Source organism: Canis lupus, chromosome 6, assembly GCF_003254725.2.
Source record: "Canis lupus dingo isolate Sandy chromosome 6, ASM325472v2, whole genome shotgun sequence".
In the NCBI taxonomy this organism is placed as follows: Eukaryota; Metazoa; Chordata; class Mammalia; order Carnivora; family Canidae; genus Canis; species Canis lupus.
Genome location: NC_064248.1, coordinates 49,126,844 through 49,154,202, shown reverse-complemented (window position 1 = coordinate 49,154,202; position 27,359 = coordinate 49,126,844). Strand labels below are relative to the sequence as shown.

General features: G+C 38.1%; 1 protein-coding gene and 2 long non-coding RNA genes across 5 annotated transcripts in view; 1 reads left to right on the top strand and 2 right to left on the bottom strand.

The window, feature by feature from the left end:
* Window positions 1-94: 94 nt before the first annotated feature.
* Window positions 95-7,305, bottom strand: LOC125755305 (uncharacterized). The gene is made up of 2 exons (XR_007411412.1): window positions 5,099-7,305; window positions 95-334 (listed from the first exon to the last, which is right to left on the bottom strand). It is a non-coding gene; the product is annotated as an uncharacterized LOC125755305 (long non-coding RNA).
* On the top strand, window positions 3,787-27,359 carry VCAM1 (vascular cell adhesion molecule 1). 3 transcript variants are annotated; one of them, XM_035717659.2, is made up of 9 exons: window positions 3,787-3,805; window positions 9,922-10,197; window positions 12,600-12,920; window positions 14,188-14,454; window positions 17,818-18,093; window positions 20,005-20,325; window positions 21,248-21,514; window positions 22,965-23,231; window positions 26,423-27,359. In XM_035717659.2, exons 2-9 carry the CDS (start codon window positions 9,936-9,938, stop codon window positions 26,581-26,583), a joined length of 2,142 nt encoding a protein of 713 aa, XP_035573552.1. In that variant the 5' UTR covers window positions 3,787-3,805; window positions 9,922-9,935; the 3' UTR covers window positions 26,584-27,359. The 3 variants fall into 3 exon arrangements, with proteins under 3 accessions (XP_035573552.1, XP_025273269.1, XP_025273272.1); XM_025417484.3 differs by lacking the exon at window positions 3,787-3,805 and adding an exon at window positions 9,145-9,404; XM_025417487.3 differs by lacking the exons at window positions 3,787-3,805; window positions 22,965-23,231 and adding an exon at window positions 9,191-9,404.
* LOC118354990 (uncharacterized) overlaps window positions 24,306-27,359 on the bottom strand; it is a 34,914-nt gene continuing 31,860 nt past the window's right edge. The window contains exon 4 of the long non-coding RNA XR_004816559.2: window positions 24,306-24,390. This is a non-coding gene — a long non-coding RNA (uncharacterized LOC118354990). The remainder of the gene's footprint in view (window positions 24,391-27,359) is intronic.

The window sequence follows — 27,359 nt, the reverse complement described above, 5'->3', positions numbered from 1 at the left end:
AATCACACCTCTTTACTCCTAATCAGGAAAGCACGTCGGAATGCAAGCATGATGTATTACCTGAAATCTAATCTATTTTTTAAAGAATAAATCATTTCCACATGGCAACACATTATTATTAATGATCAATTATTGGTGATAGAATTCACACCTGATCACTATCTCTTTGGTTGAGAACCATGGGATTAGATGATTTTCAGACCTCTTCCAAAACAAACATGTCATTTATAGTCTTGGAACTTTTATCCAATAGACCTTCACAGTGGTCTTTCCGGATTCACTGCTTTGAAGATGAGTTACATGGCACAATTACTTCTAAGTTGTGTCCAGTTTGCTGAAAGAAAAAAAAAGGTGTTGTAGCAGTTCCTTGAAAAGACAGCCCTGAGAGGAAAATAAAATTGCTGCCTGAATCACTTCTCCTGCAGAATCCTGAAAGTCATGGAAAATGTCAGGTTGACTGGTGCCTGCTGGCTTCTGAAGATTCCTGTCATCTGACGCATGGCCTCAGCCCTGGAATAGAGGAAATAATGGAGCCCACTGACCTTAGGTGCCCAAATCTCCCAATGGGAAATCTTTTAGGTCCAACCTGTCTGCTTTTACTTTTATATTCAGCGTTTCTCCTCACTTATTTATTTATGCGCTTTGGGATTCATTTATTTTCCCTTTGGGATTCCTTAAAGACTGCCTAGGGAATTTTTAGAAAACATTTTAATCTCCATAAGGACAATGCAATATTTGTGTTACAATTTCCCTTTTAAACATTCTAATCACTTAGTATTTACCCTATTTATCCTGGCACAAAGTCTTCAAAAACAGGATATTCTCCTTAAGTCCCATTTTAACTATAATGTGGCAAATCACAAGCAAGCTTTTCTAATTTTTTTATATGGGAGTCTTGGAATTTCCACAGCTTACGTTCTGAGCCAAAAAAAATAGAGAAATTGAAAGCAGGGAATTTTTGAATTCAGCTGATTTACTTCACATTACTTTTTTGCAGATACATTTGTTTAACAGGGCTGTGAATTTTCAGTGTGATTTGGAAATGGAAAGTTTTATGAAATCAGAGGAAAAAGTGGTAAAAATAGTGTGCGTCTGACAATACCAATCTCAGGAAAAGGTGATGCCAAAGTTATTTACAAGGCTGCCCTGGACAGCTACTGGTACAGGAAGACCAAAAAAGGGCTGGGGTTGAGTTGAATTGAAACTTTTGAAAGTAGGCACTGTGCTAGAGTAAAAATAACACCAAACATAAAATCAGGAAGCTTAAGTGCCAGCCCTGGTTTTCCTATTACCTAGCTGTGTGCCTTCAAGCAGATCAGCTAACTTCTCTGACCCTCAGTTTTCTTTTACGTCTAATGAGAAAAAAAAATAGTTGTCCTGCATGTTTAGAATTGTCAGGAGGCTCACATGGGACAAAGTATATTGAATTTTAGAAATTATAGGGGTTGCCTGTGTGGCTCAGTCGGTTAGGTGGCTGCCTTTGGCTCAGGTCATGATCTTGGGATCCTAGGATCGAGCCCCATGTCAGGCTCCCTGCTCAGCAGAGAGTCTGCTTCTCCCTCTGTTCCCCTTTCCCACTTGCTTAACAGTTCTTTAACTCTCAATATGACTCTGTCTTATTGTTCCTACGTAGGATGTTCCAGACTCACCCTCACCTCCTGTGCCCCTCTTTTGCACCATTGTCCTCGTCTGGCAAACTCCCAACTGGTTTAACCAGCATTATACTTTTGTAGAACCTGCACTGCTCTAGCTTAGCTGGCTGGGGCAAAAGCAGTGACTTCTTAAGATATTTATTTAGGTGTGTGACTTCTTAAGATATTTATTTCACACTATTTTCCACATTTAAGGCTACTAACAATATTTAAAAATATGTGTATATGTATACTGAAGAAAGGGGAAAGAAGAAGAGAAACTTCTGAAAGAAATTCACTGTTATTCAAATGGTTTGTACTTCTACTTGGTGTTTGCTTTCCTTCCCTGCTGATTGTTTCTTTGTCTCCTTACTCTAGAATGGAAACTCCATGAAAGTAGGGATATCATTGGCTTCATCACCACTGTATTCCTGGCACCTAGAACCGTGCTTGGCACATAAGACACTCAATAAATATTCATTTTGTAGAAAAAGAAAAAATATTCATTTTGTCACCAACCTTAGCTGTGGAGGGGAAATAGACATGCCCATGTTCAGGGATACAAATACAAACATAGGGAAATGAGTAAATCCTAGAGCCTGGAGCCTCAGCCGAAAGCAGAAAGTCTATCCAAAGCATAAAAAAGCAATAGCAATGACCTAAAACCATGAAGTAACATTTCTATGAAGTTTCTGCAAAGGAATATGTGCTTTGCAAGATGACCAGTGTTGGTTTGCTGTGAGTCATTCTGCCTAGAGCCTGACCAATATTTGGCCACCAGATATTTGGCCAATTTATCGGTGGTTCCTTAGTTAGTTATTCTTAGCTGAGAAATCATAATGATGAAAGGGAAGGACTTTGAGACTACCTGTCCTGCCCCATTCTTCTTTGCAGGTGAAAAAACTTGGACCTTAAAAGTTAAGACTGTGGTCCTAGATTACCTTTTTATTTACAGAAGAGAAGCAAGAATCCAGTTGTCTCTCCTCCTGACTACTTTTTTCTTCACAGTACTCTGTAAATGTCCAAATGTCTTTCAAACAGTTCAACAGTGCAGTGCTGGGCTACAGTTTTTGAAATGGCACTGGGTTCCAAAAGAAAATTTTATGTGTTATTTATGAATATTGGAACTTTAATTTAGCACAGAAATTTAAAATATTTCAAAGGGAGATTTCCAAAGGTATTATGCTTTGGGGGAAAGGTATTCATGTTCTAGTTAAATGGCAGAAAAAATTTTATTTGTTTTCCATACAAAACTCTGATCATTGGAAGTTAAGAGATCATCCCCAAATTAAATAGTTAATAGATCTAACACATTTTAGAGTTATTTCTCTCTTATATTTGTCTCTTTTATCTTTCCCATGTGTTTATTTGTCCCTATTTACCACAATCTCATAAAATGTCCTCTCCAAGCCTCCTCTCACAATGTAAACAGATGTTTTGCAATCATTCCAGAATGAGAGGAACCCTGAATATTTTCATCTCCTCATTCCTTAGTGTTGGCCATGTTGCAAGTGAAGAATGGAGTTGGATTCATTTGGGGCCAGGAGATGTGGTGGGCTGGTCTCACAGGCTGGCTGCCAAGGAAATCCCCTTTAGGGCTGACTGGAAGCAGTCATACGAACATGGGTGGGAACTGTGTTTTGATGCTCAGGGGCTCCATTAATTTTTTTAAAGGTTTTATTTATTGATTTGAGGGACTGAGCACGCACATGTGTGGGGGGAGGGGCAGAGAGAGAGGGATAAGCAGGCTCCCCATTGAGCAGGGAAACCAATGTAGAGTTCCATCCCAGAATCCTGGGATTATGACCTGAGCTGAAGGCAGAAGCTAAAACGACTGAGCTACCCAGGTGCCCCTAATTTTTTTTCTAAGTTCTGACAAGCATCAAAGAGAATTCCTCTTTTAACATTAGATCTTGGGCCTCTAGGAGAGAATCTGGATAAAGTGTTCCTGTATGTCCTGAATGTCTACTCATTCCCCTCCTTCTTGTACACTTGCAGCAGAAGGTGTGTTTAAACTTCAAAAATGGCTCTGAAAGTAGTATTGAGAAGCTTATACTCATCAGCTTGGGAAGAAGTGGGCACAGTCTCCTGGATCACCTGTCATATTCATTGTGTCAAACTGCAGTTAAACTCAGGAGCTTCTGGGTCCTCTAAGTGACAATGTCAAGGGGAAGGTATGTCTTTCAACCAACAGCAAGACTGAGGTGCCTTGGTGTGGTGCAGCGAGTAGAGCACTGAGGGTGAGGAGAGCCGGGTTTAAGACTCAGCCCACTGTCTATGTGATCTTGGTCACTAAACTCTGAGCCTCAGCTTTCTGATCAACACTGTGAAGACAAAAGAGCCACCTCACTCCTCTCATAGGGTTGCTGGGAGGCTCACAGACAATAATCTCAAAACACTTAGGGAAACTATTCAGGGAAAGAGTTACATGAATGGGAAGTACTATTATATATCGGAATGAAATGCCCTGAATTATTGCCTCGGTAATTAATTATCTGTGGAAACGATAATACCCAGCAGCCCAGAAAGCATGTGCTTCTTATTTATTCTTATCTCGTTATAGGCACTTGGGGCAGCCAAAGGATCAGACCAGGTAATATGTAAAAATAGGCAAGACTTCGACATCCAAAGTGTTAAAATTTGCTTAGAAAACAAAGCTGATGCTGGAAATCATAAGTAAGGGAACAATTTCAAGGCCAGGTGTTTAAGAAGGCCAGAAACGGGGATTAGCAGCGTAGGGGAGGTCATGCCAAACAGGAGAACTGGAAGATACGAAGGTACCCTTGTCCATATGAAGTGCTGAACTTGAAAACATGTGACACTCAAAGATAAATGGTTAAAATTCTGAATTCTACTAAATAAATTTACAAAAGGGGAAGAATAATAATTCCTATAGTGGCAGACTTTTTTCTATTATTTTATGTAATAATTCAGTGGTAGGTTGAACATTCAGTTAAGTCGCTCTATCAGGTACATATGTATTATTAAATAGACATTTTTTACTCCTAATGATGAGTAGTATTTTTCTCAAAATTCCAGAAAGCCACAATAAATCCGTGGTGAAGTAGGCTTTTAACCAGTGATTCTTCCTATACTTTGCTTTCCAGAAAATTTCAAACTTCCATTAGCTTGCTAAAATACAATTTATTTCCTAATTACAGAGAAGAGGTAAATAAACGGCCCCTCTTTTGTGTCACTAGTTGAACTATGTGAAAGTTCTTTACAGATACTGTGTAGTTCTTCATTTTCATGTAGGAACTGAGTCTGTGGCTTCATTTATATGTTCCCAGTGTTAGCACAGTGTCTGTGCAGTAGTTCCTCAATAAACTTTTGTAAATTGAAGTAGGAAATTGTGACAGGCACTGATAATCACCTACTCATCATCCATTCTTCCCTGTTTCTTATGAACAGCATCCTGATTTATTTGGGGGCAACAATGTATTCAGTTAAAATATTCAATCTCTCACCTTTTCATTGAGCTGTAAGAGGTCACCGCCTGGAACTTACTGAAAGCCCTTTAAAAGGGGATAAACTCCACTGACTTTGTCCTCTTGCCTTCATTTTTTTCTTATTTTCCTGCTTGAAATAGAGATGTAATGTTTGGAGAGGGAGCAGCCATCTTAGGCTCATGACAATTATCCACATGCCGATAATCAGAACCAACTAGAATCAATCTTGGTCTTTGATATTTTCAAGTAGCTGATTTGGACTTGAACTGCTTTGCCTTGAACCTCACATGAGTTTTGCCACTGTCAAAGATTTCTGTTACATAGAACCTAACGAAATCTTAAACATAGATACTTTGATTCTTAATGTGGGGAGAAGTTGACATGATAGGATGTACTGAAGTGGTTTGTCACTTTCCCAATCCCATTCTGATATGCCTTCCTGAAAGTGAATTGCTCTTTCTCTCACCTGGGTGAGAGCTGCTGTCACAATGAGCCACTGTTACTACTGGGAACATCACTTCCCTTAGATGTGTTAAGTCACCTAAGAAAAGAAGTTAAGAAACTGCTCCAGGGAGGCCCATAATAAATTACTTATTTGAAAGTCGTGAAGAGTTGGAGTTTCTACAAACTCAGTAATTATTAAAATAGGCTGAAAGAAGTATGCCTGAAGCATCACAGAGTCCAACAAGAGAAGCATCAGAAGATGCTTACAATTTTCATATGGACAATGAAGGGATTGATGAAATTAGGCTAGAAAGGATGGATAGCTCTGCCCACAATTAAAAAATCCTAACAGTGGGGGCACCTTTGTGGCCATCTGATTGAATATCTTACATAAGGCAAAACTTGACCTCTACCACATTGTTAGGAGACATCATCCAACCTTGCTTGACTACTTCCAATGACTAGGAGTTGGTGAATTCGTGTGGTGACCCATTTCATTGTTGAAAAGATTTGATAACTGGAAAGTCCTTTTTTTCCAGTGAGCTCAATGGAGCTGTATTTTAATGTTATTACACGCCATATATATATGTATTTATTTAAAGTACTTTATGTATTTATTTAAAGAGTTTTCACATGATCCCTTTTGGTTTGATAGTCATAAATATCATATGAATCACTTCAGATGGTACCATTACTCCTATTTGAGCATGTGTAAGCAAGTGCAGAGAGGCTATCTATACTTGCGTAAGGTTTAACAATTCCTGAGCAGAGTAGCTGGATTTGAGCTCAGGACCATTGGGCTGTGAGTCAAATTCTCTTTCAAATTGTAATTATCCATTCAATATTGATTTACTTAGCCCCTACTATCTACTGGTCACTGTTAAGTGCTGAAGCTCTCGTGATGGAAGTACACACATATTCCTGGCCTTCCTACAGTTAATAATCTAGTAACCACATACCAATGTGTGCCACTTTTAGCCCCTGATATAAAGTAACAAGTATATTCGGTTCCTTTGCATATCAGTCATTTAGTCATCACCTAACTTCATAGGTGTCTCTTATCCAAACAAAACATACTATTCCTTCAATGGCTTCCTACCAGATCAAGGATTTTGGAGCTGTCTACCATCCTCATCACTTTACTCTGGATAGTCTCTACTTTTGTTTCTCGTGTAAGAAATGGCGTCCTGAATCAGACACTTCAGCTCTCAGTATGGTCCTGGATGGCCTCAGGTGATAAGAAGGTTGAATGCTATGAGCTTATTGTATCTATTTTGGTTTCTTGTCGCAACGTTGGCTTGTGTTCACTTTATGGATCATTGAAATCACCAGTTTTTCCTCCAGGTTATGGTCAAGTCAACTTTCCTCCATCCTGTACTCAAGTATTTGATGTCTTAATTTAAATACTAGATTTTATGTATTCCTATTAAAGTTCGTTTCACCATCCTTTCAGGTCTTCTTGTATCTTAATTCTGTCTTTTCTAAGGTTAACTATCTTTTCCAATCTTCTATCATGAATAAATTAGATAATCATGTCTTCTGTGTTACTGATAAAAATGTTGAACTGAACAGTTTCAAAGACAAAACACAGTAACACTATCCAGGCAGATTAGTCCCAATCTGTTATGCTTACGCTTGCAACTCTATTCATTCATTCCACAAAATTTAATGAATGCCTAAAGATGAAAAACAAAAAAAAACTGTTTCAGTTTGTAAGTTGGGAAAGATAGGCATGTTAACAGAAAAATGTAACATGACAAGTGCTCTGCTACCAGTGTACATTAGTGTAGAGAGGCCATAGAAGAGAGCAATCAATTCAACCTGAAAGAAGTGGGTGGGACCTCAAACGGTGTGCAACTCGACGATATAATGAGGGACTTTATTGAATATTTTGTTGGAAGCACTATGAACTAATTCAATAGATGAAGTATTTCTTCAATGTTCAAAACTTGGAATCATATCCAAACTGAGAACTGAATTTATTTACCATGACTTGGTCTTTGGGATCCCATTTTAGATCCTATTAGTCACTTGTTTTTGTACTTTAGAAAAATGCATTAAAATTCCTTAATCCCCTTTAGATTTCTTCTGAAGTTAAGTAGTCAACATAAATGGTTCAGATCATCTTCTATGATGCCAACTTTGTAAGGACCACTAGGTTACTGGCCTACCAGCTAATTTTGCCTGAAGCCACTTTTCTCATCTCTACATATTTGGTAGGTGAAATCACAATATCAGAGCCTGAGAATAACTTCTCCCACTTCTCGCACTTCTTTTTCTTTCCTTGTTCATTAATGAGTCCATCTTCATCAGTATCCAGGAGGATGTCCGGAAATCTCTCCAGCCATGTAAGGACAGGTGCAGTTTCTAAACCTTAGTTCTGCCTTTGCTACACAGCACTGGCTATTATTATACACATCCCCCCAAGTCAATGAGCTTGGGTATTTTCTTGTAGAATCCAACTTTTTCTCATGCAGTATTTACATATGACTGCTAGCATTTTGAAAGTCTCTTTTCTAAATTTTAATTTACAGGATTTATGACTGTACCTTTATTGTATCTGCTAAGTGTAAAACCATACATTAGGTACTGGGAAGGCAGAGGTAGATACAATGATGTACAAGAACTGGTCCAGTCGTTAAAAAAAAAAAAAACCTGATGATCCAATGAAGGAAGTAGATCAGCACGTGTATAATACAAGGAAGTGGCTATTTGGTTTCTTTCTGATTAGCAAGCATTTTACAAAGACTTGAGTTCTGTGTGTGCAAGGCTACACCAGTCATTTTTAAAACAGCTTTAAAAAAATACTTTCACTTGGCAGGGTGGGTGGGAACAGCATCAAATTGGTTATCATCACCTCTCATATAACAATACCAAAGTATTTTTCATATTTCAGCTGTGTCTATGGTCCAGTCCAAGAGATTTACCATTTCAGATGAATTCCATACATTTATATTTAAGTTTGCGAAAGACTTTCAGTTACCAAGCAATTGAACCAAAAGATTGGTAACTTTTCTGAAACAAAAGGGAAAAATTATTTCTCTTGTTTTACTAACACCCTTTTACTTTCCACTCCAGAAATCATTTCAGCAAGTTGATGTTTGTTGTCAAAAGAGTTATTTTTATTAGTATCTTTATGAATAGAGAAAATAAAACTAAGAAGTTATATGATCTCCCTTTTAAAAAATAACTCATCAAGAGATAAAAACTTTTCTTTTTTTGTAAGTGAATAATTTGACCCCATTTTAGAATTCGCAAATATGCCTTAATGGAGAAAAACCAGTTCATATTACATAGTGGCTATTTAGCCATTTCAAAATCCAGAGTGTAATTTATTATTCTCTCACACACACTCTCTCTCTTTCCCCTTTCTATCTTTGTCTCTTTCTCCCCTCTCTCTCGCTTTTCATTTATCCTGAAATAAACATTATTCTGAAAGGAGAATTACCTTGTACTTTTTCTTGCAAAGATATCCTTTTGGAGTTAAAATCAGGAAAAACTTTTTATCCCTTAGAAGTGTTTCATTTTCCAGGGCAGAGAGAGTAGTTTGAGTCCTGAGAGCAAATGAAGGGGTTAATCCTGGACTTGGCTGGGTGTCAGTTAAGCTTTTTTTCTGGCTCTGCTCCGGGTTTCCCCTTGAAGGGATTTCCCTCCGCCCTGTGCCTCTGCAACAAGACCCTTTATAAAGAGCAGACTTTCCATTTCACTCCTCATCGAGCCTCACTGGCTTTACAGGCGAAAGCCTGTTCCAGGGCACTTTCAGGTGGGACAAGGGTTTTGGGGACCACTATGTTCTCATCACGGCAGCAACTAAAAATGCCTAGGAAGATGGTCGTGATCTTTGGAGCCTCAAATATACTTTGGATGGTGTTTGCTGTTTGTAAGTTCTCTTTGATCTGTTCCAAATGCTCACATTCCATTTCAGCTGATTTTGGCTGCAGTCAGTTGTGCTATGGTAGTGAAGACAGGCACTTGGATTTTTAAGCCGTGGGAAAACTTAAAGTAACATGTAATGGGCTATTGAGTATTGCTATGTACCATTGTGCTGTCATAGTTGGAGCTGCAAATTGATGTTTTTTGGGTATCTTTTTTCAGTGTCAAATAGAGAATTGGATTCTATCTCTAGGGAGGTCTATCTCCTCAGTTTCTTATACTTGATAATGAGCTTAAATGGAGCAAATACTGAAACAACTTTCATAAAGGGGCGTGAGGGTCAGGACAGAGTTCTCCATGATTCCACACCTCTGGCAGTGACTCCAGTGCTTTTTGGCTGCCTTGCAGTTAGTTCAAAATTTAGGAAAGAAATATCATCCAGATTGTATTTTGGACATTACACTAGAATAGAGCAGAGGGAGTGGAATGCTAAACAAAGTTCTCTCTTCTTTTTGCCTCTCCAGCTCAAGCTTCGAAAATGGAGATCTTCCTTGAACCCAGAGTCGCTGCTCAGATTGGTGATGTCATTTCTCTGACTTGCAGTACGACGGGCTGTGAGACCCCATCTTTCTCTTGGAGAACCCAGATAGACAGTCCACTGAATGGGAAAGTGAAGAATGAGGGGAACAATTCCACGTTGACCATGGACCCTGTTAGCTTCAACAATGAACATGCTTACTTGTGTACAGCGACTTGTGGATCGAAGAAACTGGAAAAAGGCATTCAAGTGGAGATTTATTGTGAGTACTGGAGAGGCTCTTTGATTTGTTTTTCAGTTTTGCATTAAAATAAGTTTTTTTTAGAAAACGTATTTTTAAAGGAAAAAAAATTAAAGGATATTCATGTCCAGATTCTTGGTTAGAGGACATACTGCCCCCAGAAAGTTAAGACCGCTGAGTCTAGCACTAGAAAAGGAATCTAAACCTTGGCTTTTACTTCTGACTCTGCCATAAACATAGTGACCAAGGGTAAGACTCAATGTCTCTGGGCTTTTCTTTCCTTAGCTGTAAAATGAAGATTTCTGAAGTTTTAAATCTTCTTTTTCAAACATTTCTATTTGATTCTATCCTTACATGTTTACTTGGTCATCTACGCCTAAATGATTTATGAATTCCATTCTTCAGGGATTTTCCACTTACTTATTCTTACGCAATTTTGTGCTTAAAATCAGCCTAAGTAGGGGATCTATAATTTAGTAATAGGGCTCTGTACAAGAGTTTTTCCTTAGACATAAGGAAAGTATCTGCAAACATTTCATTCGTTTGACTTCGGCACAGATACATTTAGGAAGGTTGTTTTTGTTTTTGGTGTCATTAAGCCTTAATGCTCAACCTCAAGGTTATTGGTCCAATGAATTAGATTTGCCTCACGAATGTTAATAAACATCCCTAGTTTGCCATTCTACTAAAATGCATGCCAATCCATCTTGATCCAAGCTTACAAAGTTAGCAAGAGGAATAAAGAACCAACCTGTAATAAAAATCTTGCCTTTGCTTACTGATGACTTCTTTTTAGAAAAACAAAATAAAATTAAATTTTAAAATTTGAAAAAAAAAAAACCCCGGAATTCTTTATGGCCATCTCTTCACGAAGACCTCATTTGATTATAATTATTTTGGTTTCCTTCTGCTATGGTGGAGCTCTGCTTTGCCCAGCATCTGTAATTGATTCTTCAATAAGCCTCATGTGTTGCTAATGCGTACCAAGAAACCGTGCCTGGCCGGCTGCTTTCAATTATACCCGTTGTCCATGCATAGTTTGTCTGCGCAGCCTCCTGAGTGCCTTGAAAGGCCCCCTTATGTAAATACAGGGAAAAGTAGCAAGTTCTTATATTACTTGACAGCAAACTATGTGGACTATGGGCACATTTCTTACAGAATATGAGAGCGAGAAATTATTGCTATAAAAATGAAAAATACTGTTTTTTCACAGAGTAAAGCATTTCCAGTTCCCTTGCCTTTGCTCTCAAGTATCAAATAGTTGAAGATTTAAAAAAGAGGAATAAAGACACTTCTGGCTTTAATTGTCTTTCCTGAAGTTTTTGCTTAAGAATATCTGTCTCTCATTATGTTTAACAATCCTGTCTCCGTTCCACATTTGATTGTAATATTCTTTAGAGCTGGGACTTTTGTGTTCTTATTACACGGAGTCCTGAATCCAGCCAATTGTTACCTTCATGACAGTTTGTAATGAAAAGGTAGCCCTTGCAAAGGAAGCGATTGAAATAGCATGTTCCCTGTCACCTTGGCACTGGAAGGTTCAAGTGGAGTGCTGGTTAGGATGCTGAGTTGGGCATTGCAGGAGGCAAATCTCCCTTCTAGAATTTGAAGATTGCACAGGCGTACCTTCCTGGTGGATGAATTCCTATCAGGGGCATCATTTTCCAGAACCAATTATTTAATATCGCTCTCTTCATTTCTTAGCATATGGTGCACAGTAGCTGTTCTTTGCAATGACATTCCGAGCCTCAGTTTCCTTATTTGTAAAGTGGTCATATCTCTGTCCTAAGATAAGGGAATGTGATGTAATGTAAATCTTCAATAGCAGTACAGAATAATAGAAATCCTGAGTGAAATCCCAGACTTGCCATTTACTAGTTGTGTGAGCTTTGGCCAGTTATGTAAATGTGCTATGTTTTCATATCTGTGAAATGTGTTTTCCATGTCTTAGAATTAAAATAAAATTATTAATGTTAAATGAATAGCACAGTAGTGGGCACGTGTAAGTTTTCAATAAACATTCATTTCTTCTCCTTTCCTTTACTTGAATAATATGCAACCCTTAGTACATCTGGGATCAGTGCTGAAGAACTCTCTAAAAGGTGATTGATTCCGGTTTGTGAACCCACCCAAACCCATAAAAGGCTATTTATTTATTTATGTATCTTTTTTATTTTATTTTTAAAAAGATTTTATTTATTTATTCATGAGGGACACACAGAGAGAGGCAGAGACATAGGCAGAGGGAGAAGTAGGCTCCACATGGGAGCCAGCTTGAGCCAAAGGCGGACACTCAACTCAGGCATCCCAAAAAGGCTATTCAAATAATGAATTACGACTGTAATAACAGAAACATTGCATTGCACTGAATTATATTACATGAACAGAAAGCCCACTCACATGTATTTGCTTGACCTTTGCAGCTTTCCCTAAGGACCCAGAGATCCAACTGAGTGGCCCCCTAGAAGTTGGGAAGCCAGTCACAGTCACGTGTTTGGTCCGTGATGTTTACCCATTTGACAGGCTGGAGATGAATTTGCTGAATGGCAATGATCTCCTACAGAGTAAGGACTTTCTAGAGCCTATGGAGAAGAAGTCCCTGGAGACCAAGAGTTTGGAGGTAACCTTCACTCCTACCAATGAGGATATTGGGAAAGGTCTTGTTTGCCGAGCACAATTACACATGGATGAAATTGACTTTGAGCCCAAAGAAAGGGAGACTACCAAAGAGCTACAAGTCTACAGTAAGTACCTGTGTGGTGTAGTCTAGTCTTTGTGGTAATCGAGTCTTGGACGAATACGGCAGTAAACTTAGCAACTAAAGTCAGGAAGGCACTTGTTTATCGTTTTTACTCCGTTTTTATTCAAGAACATAATATTTGTCAACAGCATTATTCAGTGAAAAGAGTACTGGATTCGGATTGAGAGGACTACTGGCTCCATTAACCGTGTGAACTCTGGTCACTTAATTTCCCTATTTCCCGACCTATCAGAGGGGAGTGCTAATACCAAACTGACTTGGTAGTAGGAAGTAGGCTCAAATTAGAAAATGTTTTTAATCGTGTTTTGCAAACTCTTGTGCCCTGAAATATCAAGTTATAGAGATTTTACAAGGTGAGCATTTGTTCTGTGTGTGCATGCGTGCATGTGCACACATGTGAATGTGCTCACACGTACACATGTGCATTGGGTGGGAAAGTGGAGGTGATGTTTGATTGCCTCCACATTTCCTGAGAAGGGCAGGGATTTGAGGCAGGCTTGTAGTCCCAGAATCATGTAGGAGTAGATTCACTGTACTCCATTCTAGACTGAAACGCTGTGTTTTGGTTTGGACACTACATTTAAAAGGAGTATTGCCAACTATAGTGTGTTTAGCTGAAAGAGAATGAGATGGAAAAGCTTTTATCAATATTTTGAAAAGCACAGTCAAGATAGGGGGTATTTTTCCTAGAGAATATAAAACTTGGAAGAGAGAGCTATCATTACTATTTGAAAGACAGGCATGTGGAATAGGGATTTGATTTATTCTGTAACAGCAGAGGATGAACTATGGCCATTGAGTGAAATTTATTTACAAAGAGGAAGGTTTCAGTTCAATCGTTCTAATAATTAGAGCTGTCCCCAAATCAAATGGACTATTTTGTAAAGCGGCAATTCCTTCAACGGAAGTGTTGAAGCCAACTTAAATGAGCACTTGGCAAAGATACCAAGAAGACTTCTACTTTATCTGGGAGACTGAACCACATTATTCTAAGGGTCTTTCTTAATTTCGGAGTATCTGTGGCCATCTGAAAACACCAACCATCAAAAAAGTAACTCACTCAGATTAGTCAGAAATTGGATTGACTGAGTTTTATGACCCCACAATGCTGATTTGATCCTAACTGGACAGAGTAAGTTTGTCACATTTGTGAAAACATATGAATATAGCCTGTGAGAGAACTACGTTATCCTTGTTGGATCAAGGTGATGCCTAGTAGTTACTAATCTTGTGCTCTCCTGCCTTTTTAGTCTCACCCAGGAACACATTTATCTCTGTGACTCCCTCTATGAGGCTGCAAGAAGGCGGTTCTGTGACAATGACATGTGCCAGTGAAGGCCTACCACCTCCACAGATTTTCTGGAGCAAAAAATTAGATAATGGGAATCTACAGCTCCTCTCTGGGAATGCAACTCTCACTTTAATTGCTATGAGGCTGGAAGATTCTGGAACATATGTCTGTGAAGGTGTCAATGAAGTCGGGAAGGATGGAAAAGAGGTGGAATTAATCGTTCAAGGTAAGTAGACTGTGAGAAAGGAATGATAAAGGTGTTATAAGTGGGGTTTGCCCAATAGCACAACAACTTCAATGCCAACATGGCTTCCTTGAGTTTTATTGATGACCCATCTGATGTCATGTCCTTTAGCAAATTGAGTATTCAACTAACTCCTACTTCTCAGCAGTCTTTCCTCCCAGAGCTCACATGGCTCTTCGCCATCTCTTACCATTTCTTCCCCGCCTCATGCTTCGACCTTCTCTTTTCCTTCCACCCCCTGAATATTCACATTCTCAAGTTATCACATCTGTTCTCATCTCTGCTCACTCTGGACTCCCAGTATTTGGGTCACTATATGCTGTTTACTCTCAAATTCATGTTCCCATTCCATATCACCAAAACCTGTCATTTCTTCCTCACAATGATCCTCAGAATTTGTCCTCAGTTTTTCATCTCTCTTGCCATTGCCTTAGTTTATCATCTCTGACTTGCACTCTTGCAAGATGTTTTTAGATAACAGCATTCACTGAACACCAGCTATATGTCAGGCACTTTATATATGTTAGCTGTAATCTTCAAGAAAAAACTAATAAGAGTATTTTTTACTCATTTTACAGAAGACAGCATATTGTCTCATGGAAATTAATAATGCTTCTATTGATAATATACCTAATATTTGCTGGGAATTCTACTTTCCACTTTATATATGTTGTCTTGTTAGTCTTTACCACTACCTTATGAAGTGAATAAGAACACAAGTTCAGCACAGTTCATAATTTGCTTTGAGTCAAATTGCTCACCAGGGTACTTACTATTACTTTAACACAGGCACATTTTAATCTAAAACTCTGTGACTTTTCAAATAAATAGCTAATTGTCTCCAAATGGCCATCCTGCTATCATTCTGTCCCCAAGATAGTCAATCCTATGTAATGCTAACAGAGTATATACCTAAAACAAAAAAGGGGCTCATTATATATTACTTCAACCAAACCCTAACTGCATGTAAATTAAAATTCACATTTCTTAAAATAAAACTCTTCATAATCTGGTCAGAAACTACTTTTGTAGCTTCATTGGTGTCCCTGTGCCTCTGTCCTTGTTGTTCCTTCTGCCTGGAGTGCCCTTCCTTTACCAGGCAAAGTCTTAGCCATCCTTCAAGACAAAGCTCATATTAGCCTTCCAATTTCAGCTTGTTGTTAGGCAAACCTGGTCATTCCTCCCTTTGTCTACACTCAACACTTCTTACCAAAGTTTATGTACTTCTGTTTATTTCAACACATATTAATTAAGAGCTTTTGTCCAAGAATCCAGGAATTGTGCCTGGTGCTAGGGGGCAGACACGAAAAAGCTATGGCTAGCAACCACCCTTGAAGAACTTATCCTATAGGGAGAAAAGACAAGCATGAAAGTAAATAATTTAAATATACTTTAGTAAGAGCCAAAAAATATATATATATATATCTATTTAAATATGTCTTTTCATTAAACTGCAAGCTCCTTAAAGTTAGGAATTGTGCGTGTGTTTTAATATTTGGGTGCTACCCCAAAATAGGTGCCCAGTAATTATTGATTGCATAAATTGTAAACACGAGCAACGCAAAATTTTAGAATATGAATACATACGGTTTTAATTTGGTTGGTTAAAACAATAAAATTGAAACTCAGCATTAGTAGATTAACTCTGTTGGGTGTTAGGTTACCATTCTCAAGAGACCAGGAAACTATTTGACTAATAAAATCATGGAAACTAATCACCCATCCTGGAATAAGTCTACCCCATAATAGACTAGATCCTATTTCAGTGTGAAAAGGAAATGCACTCTGGGCTTAGGCAGGGCTGTTTTGAATTTTGCATCATAGGACACTAACAACCTTAAGTATTAAAGAGAGAATTGAACCTTGAAAGAACTCTCCAGTTACCTGAGAATTACTCCACAGGGGCCACAAAATTTGCCTGGTAACATATGCAACCACTGGAAAAAATTATCTGAGAGCTCTTCCCAGGCAGGAAGTGGGTCTGTTTTCAAGTTCCCCATTCTCACACTAGCATATAAGGAACTGGGAAACTCTGGTTATTGTTCTGAATGCTCTCTCTTTTTCAAAGTCTAATAGCGTATCAGATCATTGAGGTAATTTGAGGAAAGCCCTCTCTGGAAGATACTACAATGTCACAGCGAGACAAACCAAAAAGAAAAATAACCTCTCCTGGCACAGAGAAGAAACCCGCAAAATGTGGTGTAATTGGATTACTTAGGTGTTGAGGTTTCTTTCCTCTGTTCAGTATGCTATCTATGGGGACAGTTGTAGTGATTTTCTCTGGAGTCTCATCTGTCCCTTTCAGGGCTGCCCAACCACTGGCAGTTTCTTCAGGGGATGAGGAATGGATATTTGAAATACCCTTTTTCCTCAAGACAGGAATCATCCCAAAGCAGCCTGTGTGTCCAGCAGGCATAGCACTGGCAGCCAAAAAGCTTCTCTGGATATTGAGACTTAGCAGTTTACCCTCCTATCTCAGTTTTCAACCTTTAAATTAATTGAAAGTATGTTTGTATTACATCAAACAAATTTTAAAGGTGCCTTGCATATCATTTTCATGTTTAGATTTTGACTTTGCTTTCAATTTGATTCTGTGTGCTCTCAATGGTATAAGTTTATATTGTTGGCACAGAAACTCTAAGTGCAGGTCCACTATGGGTATTGCATCTAACCAGAAGACATAGTTTTGTAGCTTTTTTCACAACCTCTCTTAGATCTTGCTTTATCTCCACATGAAGATGACTTGGTTTAGTTTTTCAAGCAACTGAAAAGCTGGGATCTCGAATCAGATCTGCCTGGCTTCAAGTCCTAATTTTACTACTTGTAAACTAGATAAAGTTAATTTAGTATTCCTGAGCCTAAATTTCCATAAGGAGAAATAGGACAAGGAGGGTGATGGGAGAAGAAGGAAGAGGAAGAGGAAGATAAAGAGAAGAAGCAGGAGAAAGTAAAAGAGAAGAATTCAGTCATGAGGATTAAATGAGATAATTAATACATGCAAAGTGTTTTACACAATGCTTCTACACTGGAACCTCTAACATTATTTGAGCTGTTGTCCACTATTACCAGGGATTTGATAAACTACAGCTGAGGAGAGACTGATTTATTGTCACAAAAAGATGCCAACTTCTATCATGACAAGTTTTTATCCGTGTTCATTCTGTTAAATGAATGAGACAATGAACTCTTGTGCGTTCATTCTTTAAAAATGTCTTTCAGGATGGTCCCAAGATGGAAAGGAATTATTTATTCTTGGCACAAATGTTAGCTAAAAAGACCACAGTTTGGAATGTGGAAGGAAGAAAAGAATCTTATCTTCTTTTTGTCTTGTTCTTTTTCCTCCAGAGAAACCATTCACTGTTGAGATCTCCCCAGGACCCCAGATTATCGCTCAGATCGGTGATTCAGTTGTGTTAACATGTGGTGTCACAGACTGCGAGTCCCCATCTTTCTCTTGGAGAACCCAGATAGATAGTCCTCTGAGTGGGACGGTGAAGGTTGAAGGGGCCAAGTCTACGCTGACCCTAAGCCCTGTGAATTTGGAGAATGAACATTCTTATCTGTGCACCGTGACCTGTGGACATAAGAAATTGGAAAAGGGAATTAAGGTGGACCTCTACTGTAAGTGGTTTTCAGAATTGTTTGCTGTTTTAGTGCCCTCAATTTTATTGAAAGAAACAGAATGCAGGTCTGATATGCAATGAGATCCATGTGTTTAGAAAGGGAATTTAGCACTGTGAACTGTTCCTAAGTCTCTGAACCAGAATTTTTAATGAAACTTAATTGGCCCAAGTCTGAAGTATATATTGCATATGCACACAGCGTCCACAGACCTTGGTTTGTAGATCATTAATCCTTCTGTCATCATGCACTTGAACGCATTACATGTTTACTGCTTCCCATCCCCTCCCTGTGCATAGAGGGTGCTCAGAAGTGGTCATGAAAAAGGAGTGGGGGTCAATGCCCATTCAGGTGACTGGATAGGGGTTACTACTGCTCAGGTATTTGAACAGCGGGGGAGGCTGGAGCCTATGGTTTTGAAGGCACATTTGGAAAGCTGGTTGGCAGAATGGGAAAAAACGAGGCAGTGGGGAGCAGGAGAAAGCCAAAACTGAAAACAGCTAGTTATATTGGCCCTCGGGGATGGCCAGTGGGAGCTGCCCAGGTGAAAAGCAGAACCGGGAATTAGCACTAGATCTTAAATTGATTATACACAGCATACATCCACTGCACTTTTTTCTTGCTGTTCCTGTCACCTTAATAAAAATCATTAGGAATCTCTATGAATTTGATATTGGTGGAATTCCTGTTTAAAATGAATGAAGGACAAAATATGCAAAGTGACCTGAAAATGGATTCCTTTAAGAGGGTTACTCTGCCTTATTTTGTTCAGTAGAACTCAAGAGAAAAATAGAACATTTTCTACCAGAAAACCTGCCCAAACTTGTGTTACCCATCAGGATTTTGTTCAGCATGAGTTAGAGTATGTCTGTAAAGGGATTTGAATCTCTCAAAATAAGGGTAAATTTTACTGTGGTATCATATTACCCAGAGTCCAGGATCTGCTGATGGAGGCACATTCCCAACAAAAATGAGAACCAGTGGTACACTCTTACTGCAACATGGAAATATTTGAAAATGTATCACTTTAACAACATTTTGCCTAAGGAAAAAGAATTTTAGCATTACTCTTACTCTTGATATCTATTTTAGTCTTATTTTTATTGGTTTGCCTAAGACCCTATAATTATTTAGAATCTAAATCCTACAGTTTTTTTTTTTGTCAACTACAAGCATTGTTTGAGAAATATTTAAAGTTTACTGTCTAAACCCGGCCCCTGGAAATTAAAATGTCTAAATTGAGAACTGCCCTGTGGATCTTCTTTGATACCTAAAGGCTTCACAGCTCTGTAAAACCAGACCTGAGTTCTGAGCTCAGAGAAATATGGGTTCTGATCTCAACTCAGTGGCTTAATAGATACAATGTCTAAGGAGAGTCTCTGAGCTTCTATGAGGTTTATAAGTTTTCCTAACTGTAAGTTCTTTATAAGTTTTCCTACTTGTAAATTAGGTTAAATGATACCCATTTTATCAGACTGTTTTGAAGACTGAGATAATGAATACTAAGAGACCAACAGACAGTTAATATTCAATACATCAGGGGAAATATTTAAAACATTTAAAATATATAATTACTAAATAAGATGGTGGAAACTCATGTTCCTTTCAAAAGACCAGTCCATGGCTGTCAGAAAGATTGCATCACTAAGAAGAGAAAAGTAGGAAGTATATTTATTTCTTAATTGATTCATGTATTAAGTATTTTTTGTTTATAACATTATTTATACTTATACATATTTATACTTAATATCATAAATATGTATACTTAATGTCATGATTTATATGTTGGTGATGATTCTATCCCAAATGAGTTAAAATTGTCATTTTGAGACCCTTGTATTTAATAGAGATTAGTTCCATTTTTCTTTTGGATGTTCACATATAAACATCATTTTTACATAATATTTGCAGCATTCCCTAGAGATCCAGAGGTTGAGATGAGTGGTCTACTAGTGGATGGAAACCCAGTCACTGTGAGCTGCGAGGTTCCTAATGTGTATCCTTCTGACCGACTGGAGATTGAATTATTTAAGGGGGAGACTATCATAGAAAGTAAAAGCTTTCTGGAGGACATGGACAAGAAATCTCTAGAAACTAAGAGTTTGGAAATGACCTTCATCCCCACCACAGAAGATACTGGAAAAGTTCTTGTTTGTCTGGCTAAGTTACATATTGATGAAATGGAATTTGAACCCAAACAAAGGCAGAGTACACAGACACTTTATGTTAATGGTAAGTACGCGTGTGATGTAGCCACAATTTAATATGGATTTCTTCTCACGTTTATCAGGCAATAGTTAACACAGGGTTAATAGAGAAAACCTCTGTGGAAAAAAAGTAACTGGGAAAGAAATTTTAAAGTAATTATTATAACAGCCCACTCCCAACACAGGAAACAATAATCACTTATTAGGTTATGATCGTATGAGTTGGCAAGTCTAGAAGGGGTCAGGTGGGCAGTTCTCTGCTGCCTGTGGTATCAAATGAACTCACTCATGCATTTTCAGTCAATTGGCAGGTAGGTAGGGGATGGCTGTCACAGATGGGCTCAGTCATATGTCTAGAGCCTTCTCTGGAGCTCTGGAGTGTCTGAGGCTCTCTTTCTCCACATGCTATGATTTGAAGGAAAGTGGAATAGGTTTAGTCACCAGAGTGGAGCTCTTCAAGTATTTGCTGCCGAAGTGAGCACTGGAGTGTGGCATTTCGAAGGGGTGGTAATGAAAGCAGGCTCAAGCTTGGGAGTCCCACAGTATTACTCCTTTCATGTTATACTGGTCAAAGCAAGTCACCAGACCAGCGAAGATGAGAGGGGTAGAAAAATAAACTCCACCTTCTCATAGGGGATTCAAATCTTTTTTGGTGCTAGCTAATATACCATAAATGCTGATAGGCATGGTCAACAATCATCCATGCTTCGCTAATAGGAGCTTATTCCTATTAGAAAACATCCTTGATGCATTCCTACTCTACTCTCTATCATTCTGTATCTGCTCTTAAAGTAAATGGGGACAAAAGCCCTTCCTTTGGTAAAGTTATCAACATTAGTAAACTATTCTGATCCATTGAATCCATAGCTCCATTTTGCAACATTATTAAAACTTTTTGGAACTCAGGGTACAAAGGGTCAAGCTAACAAGTGTCCTTACCTATTTAGTTGCCCCCAGGGATACAACCGTCGTGGTCAGCCCCTCCTCCATCGTGGAGGAAGGTAGTCCTGTGAACATGACCTGCTCTAGCGATGGCCTTCCAGCTCCGAACATCCTGTGGAGCAGGCGGCTAAGTAATGGGCGCCTGCAGTCTCTTTCTGAGGATCCAATTCTCACCTTAACTTCTGCAAAAATGGAAGATTCTGGTATTTATGTGTGTGAAGGGATTAACCAGGCTGGAATAAGCAGAAAAGAAGTAGAATTAATTATCCAAGGTAAGTAAAATGTGATTAATGAGTTATAATTTGTTAGTATTATTTTGGTCGCTACTGGTTTTGAACAAAATCCTCTCTGAAACCAAAATTTTTGCCAAAAACATCGATTGAGGGTTTTGAAGAGCTCATGATATTTCCTATGCTTGGCAAGCTCCTGGAATGGTACTTCCTCACAAACCATTCCATGTCTCTTATCCTAAAATTCCTTTAGCCTTGAGTGGAATGCTAGCTGCAGGAATGGTGCCAGAGTTCCAGTTGTACTTATGAGGCAAAGATTATGGTATTGAAATAAGGATAGGAAGTGAAATATATGTACCTGGAAATTAGTTAGGATTAAAGTCCCCTAATCCAGCTGAACCGGCTCTGAGGGGTACTCTCACAAGGCACATGCTAGCATTTGCTTAGAAGCCTAAGAAGACACTTTCACCTTTTGTAAATTTTGAGGCTAAAAGTAGAAGTGACCATGCCTCTGGGTCATCAACTTGATGCCATAGAACCACTAAATGGCTTTGGTTATCAGATCCAGACCCCCTCTCTCCAGGATGGAGAGCCAAGACCAAGAACAAAATAATTCCTAGTTGACAGGTTGAATTCACAGACTGTTTTGGGCGAAAGCTTGCAGTAATCAGTCGGGATTTCTCCCCACTCCTTCCCTTTGGGGGTGGTTCAAGTTCCTTTTTTTCCCACTGGAGCTGTCATTTCCTCTCTTACCTCCTTGGTATTATTTCCACTAAGGTATTAGTGACTTTCTTGTTACCCCAGTTCAGTGATAATTTGTATTTCATAGAAACAACCTCAGAAGGGCAATGCTTGACTTTAAAGAAAGCCTTTAGGATGGATGTCCTGGTTCTATAGCTCTGTTTGGGGAAAGAATCTCAAATGGAGTCACAAAAATAGATGAACTTAGTGGGAATCTCACTTACGAATGATGGCAATACGATACTTTTTTTCATGGGTTATGCATTAATAGAAATGTTGCACATTAAATACTTAGCCCAGTGCCTGCCACTTAGTCAATGGCAGTTGTGGTTGTTAAGAATAGTAAGAAAACCATCTATGCATCACTTGATCCAGGAATCCAACTCAAAACTCAGAAGCCTACAAAGAACTTTGTACCTCAAAGAAACACTGTGCACAACATTGCGACAAAAAGAAATGTTTTCTTTTCCATGTTTGAATTCTATTGCTGTTTGTCAAAAACCATTTTGGGGGGCTAGTCTGGATAAAGACTTAGATTAAGGGACATGAGAGAAGTATAGACATGTCTTCTCTCATTAAAAACATGATCGTTTACAACAAACCTTGATTTCAGTATTTAACCCTGTAAAAATTTGATGCAAACAGTAAGCACAAATAGCTCCCTGACAGCTGACTGTTGCTGTCATTAAATTAATATGGAATTGGTTTATATTTCACCCAATCAGAGGTGCCTTTTAAATTCTCTTTACAGTTGCTCCGAAAGACATACAGCTTATAGCTTTTCCTTCTGAGAGTGTCAAGGAAGGAGACACTGTCATTATCTCCTGTACATGTGGAAATGTTCCAAAAACTTGGATAATCCTGAAGAAAAAAGCAGAGACGGGAGACACAGTGCTAAAGTCCAGAGATGGTGCATATACCATCCACAAGGTCCAGTTAGAGGATGCGGGAGTGTACGAATGTGAATCTAAAAATGAGGCTGGCTTGCAATTAAGAAGTTTAACCCTCGATGTTAAAGGTTAGTTAGTTTTCTGGTTTTGTTTTTGATTATTTTTACAATAGCCAGAGGTTTGGTGGATTGTAAAGAGTTTCTAGAATTAGGTGAATAAGTTGGCAACATGGAGCTCAATTCCACGTTGACTGTGGTTATTTCTCAAAGTTTCCTAAAATAATTGTGCACAGCTGCCCTATCCTATGGAGGTTAGCCAGGAAGTTGACATTAATCATTGGTGAGTTCAGGATTCCCATGTGCTTTTTTCAACATTGACAATTCATCATTGGTCTCTGAAGTCTTGCATTTCCTAAGCATTTAAACATACTTTCAAAACCTTTCCCTGGAGGTTATAAGGAAACTAAAGAAGTAGGATTGGCCAGGCAGCCCAGATGGCTCAGCGGTTTAGCACTGCCTTTGGCCCAGGGTGTGATCCTAGAGTCCCCGGATCAAGTCCCACATCAGGCTCCCTGTGTGGAGCCTGCTTCTCCCTCTGCCTGTGTCTCTGTCTCTCTCTGTGTCTCTCATGAATAAATAAATAAAATATTAAAAAAAAAAAGAAGTAGGATTGGTACATGGAAGAAGAAAGGTTCTATCCTTCTATCACAAGAGAATGCTATTCTCTAAACATGGAATAACTGCCTATTTTCTGGATTGATTCCTCTCAGGATAATAATTAGGAGTGGCAATCTTGATGCCAACCAACATAAAAGGATCTATAAGACTACAAAATTGCCTTCTTAAAAATCCAAACCCCTTGTCCATCCTACTCTATTCTGAGTAGGGAGTGGGGTGAGCAGTGGCCTCAGCAAAGAAATTCAGGGGCCCTTTAACTTCCTGACCCCTCTTGTGAATATACGGTAGGATCTGTTGATCTTATTGGTGTAAGCAGAATATGTTAGCCTTTGCTAACCAGTCTCCATGTCTTGGGTGCTAATGAGCTCTCACTGTGTGTTGGAAGTCACACTTGGAGTAAACAGGACTGCAAACAAATGTAACTCTTGGAACCTGTGGCCCTTGGCCACTGGAATTTGCAACCACCTGTCAGGTAAAGAAAATTTGAACTTAGGTCAGAAAACCAGTAAAAGTTTTACTCATCTGGCCAAATTTCTCAACATTGCAAGCCTTACCATATGTTGTGTCTTCACAGTATCTTCTTGAAACATGGCATTATCAATACATCTACCTAGAAATATAAAAGAAGGGGGAAAGTATCATGATTACATGTAAAACTTTTAGTCATCCACCTGCACTGATTTTCCTGAAAAGAGTTGATCTGGCCAATGAAATTACTGTGTCCAAAGAATGGAACACTTACCTTTTATCATGCCACTCAAAAGGACACTAGGGGGTGTGCAATTAGTGCTTCTAATGAAGTTGGGGGTAATTCTGTTTGGATGGAGATCTCAGTTATGACTAGGTTGAAATTAATTTATTCCTATTTCTTTTAATCTTTGATGCTTCTAATCCACTTTTAATTCAGCGTAGGCCCAGGAAATTGGACTTCTAACATTTCTGTAGTTAGAAGTTTGTAGTTAATGATTCTCTTTTAAAGACATATCGAAGCTTCTCTACTTACTTTTTAAATTCTCTCTTGCACACTGTCTCTTCTAATAGCTTTATTAAATAAGTAACACACATATTTGCTATTTTTCACTCATTACTTACATGAACTATCAAAGCATTTTAGACACTCAGCTAAGAAATTCAGGCTCCCAAACTATGGTGTAAAGTAACTGCGAATGAATGGAGACAAAAATTTAACATTTTTCCTTGGTATTTTGAACTAGCTTACCTTTCTATTTAGCTGAGTTTTAAAACTAATTTTGTTTTGCTTTGTTTTGGCTTGAATGTATTCCAATGATAGGAATGGTTGAGAGTCTTTTGGATTTTCATTGTTTATACAGCTAATAGAAAATAGTATTTGAAGGTTGCCCTGGTAACTGACTCAGCAGCAAATTTGTGTTTGACTGCAGATGCCTGAAGGAAAAACTGAAGGCAAAAGATTTATTATTTATTAAATTGAAAAGAAAACAATAGGAGTAGAAATATCATTGTCCAGCTTGTTGTCAATATTGATGCCTAACCATAGTTATGACAATGGATATATCATTAAAATATAATGTTTATACTTTGAGTAGTTCTACTCTAGCAAGGGGAAGTAGAAAAATGAGACAGTTATTATGTTTAGGGTTAAGTGCTTTTTGATTTCAATAATTTGAAAAAATTGACTTCCCATCATCTGACCATCATGATCCTTTTCTATTTGGTTGATCTCCAGTGATTAGAAAATTCTAGAGGGAATGTAGTAAAAAAAAATTTATTGGGTGTCAACTAGTCTAAGCAATGAGTCAAGTACTGGCTATTCAGTGGTGAACCAAAAAGAAAATTGATAGGTGGCCTAATGTAATTTATAGTCTGGAAAAGGAGACCAAGGTTAATAGATAAACATACAAACAAATGTTTAATTACAAGTGGTGAAAAATCTACGAGAAAAAGTATAGTGAGTTATGAAAATATATGAGGGTTCCTAATTTAAGCTGGGGAAAATGTGGGTCAGAAAATGCCTTTGAGTAAGGAACATTCTAAATAAAATATGATACTATCCAAAGAACTTCAGCTTATCAAGAGATGATATAAATGCTGAAGAGGAATAACATAGGAAGAAACCCTACTTCAGAGATACAAAATGTAAAGTTTTCGATGTACCTCTGAAAAAGCTGTCAGCAAGAATTCTTTTTCTTATTATCCTATATCTATCATATATGGCATTTGACCATAATGGTTATACTTCACAAGGATGTTCTTGGAAAATAAATTAGTCATTTCAATTCACAGTTATCAGAGTCCTAGTTCTGTAGTGGATTTTTATATATTCCAAAGCAAACACTCTTCTTTAATTCTCACTTTTTAAATGAGCTCTAGAAAGTTGTGCCCTTGCTTCCATTCTACAATTGAACCTAATTCCATTTGGATCCAACTTTGCGTAAGTCAACAGCTGTCATCTTTAGACTCATCATGACCATAGCAACTGCCAATTGATTACTTGGATAATTCAGAGAAATACACATTTAAGGTCCTGCTGGCCCTTATCACGGCTTTGATTCATTCCAATCTTAGAAACTCTAGTTGTACTATTAAAATAAAACATGTAACTATTACTACAAAAAATTTTTTTGGTAATAGATGTTGACTGCATCCATTTTGTTGTTTTCCAGGAAGAGAAAATAACAAGGACTATTTTTCTCCAGAACTACTCGTGCTTTATTGTGCATCTTCCTTGATAATACCAGCCATTGGGATGATCATTTACTTTGCCAGAAGAGCCAACATGAAGGGGTCATACAGTCTTGTAGAAGCACAGAAATCAAAAGTGTAGCTAATGTTTGCAATGGTCAACTAGAGACACTATTTATCAGTCCAAATTCTTAATACTGCTCATCATTCCATGAGGGAAACAAACTAAGAGTCCAGACTTCCCTGAATGTAGTGAATTCTTGGAAAGAAATGGCTTCCTGTGCCCCATGCTGTGAGCAAGAGGCTAAAAGAAAACTTTCTGCCTGAAAAATAGGCACTGCCACTGAAATGTATTGACTGGAGTAGCTCCTTGATGTGTATATACAATAACATGATCTGTACATATGTAAAATAAATTTATGCCATAGGAGGATCACTTGGAATAACAGCACTCTATAGTTAGATCTTCAAAATATTTAAACAGTGTTGCCTCGGTTGGTCGTAACGGAATGCATCTTAAGAAAATTTAACATGAATATTGACTGGCAGCTAACCTATGTCATCTTCTTAATATTTTGTTTTCTTTAACAAAATTTTATTTTGGTAAAATTTATTTCATTGACAATAATTTCATGTTTTATGAAGATACCAAGGTTTATCTTTTTATGGGTAAATGATAAACCAACAAGGCACTAGGTTCACCTTCAGGTACTAAATACTTCAACCCATGGTATAATGGTTGACTGGATTTCTCTGGATGGTACTTACATGGTACGAAGATGTTTTATGATGTTGTTTATCAGACTTTTGTGTAACTTTTCCAATGTGGTCTAAAATGCAACTGCTTTTGATTTTCTTTTGTAAATGTTTAGGGGTTCTTTTTGTATAGTAAAGTGATAATATCCAGAATTAGAAGAA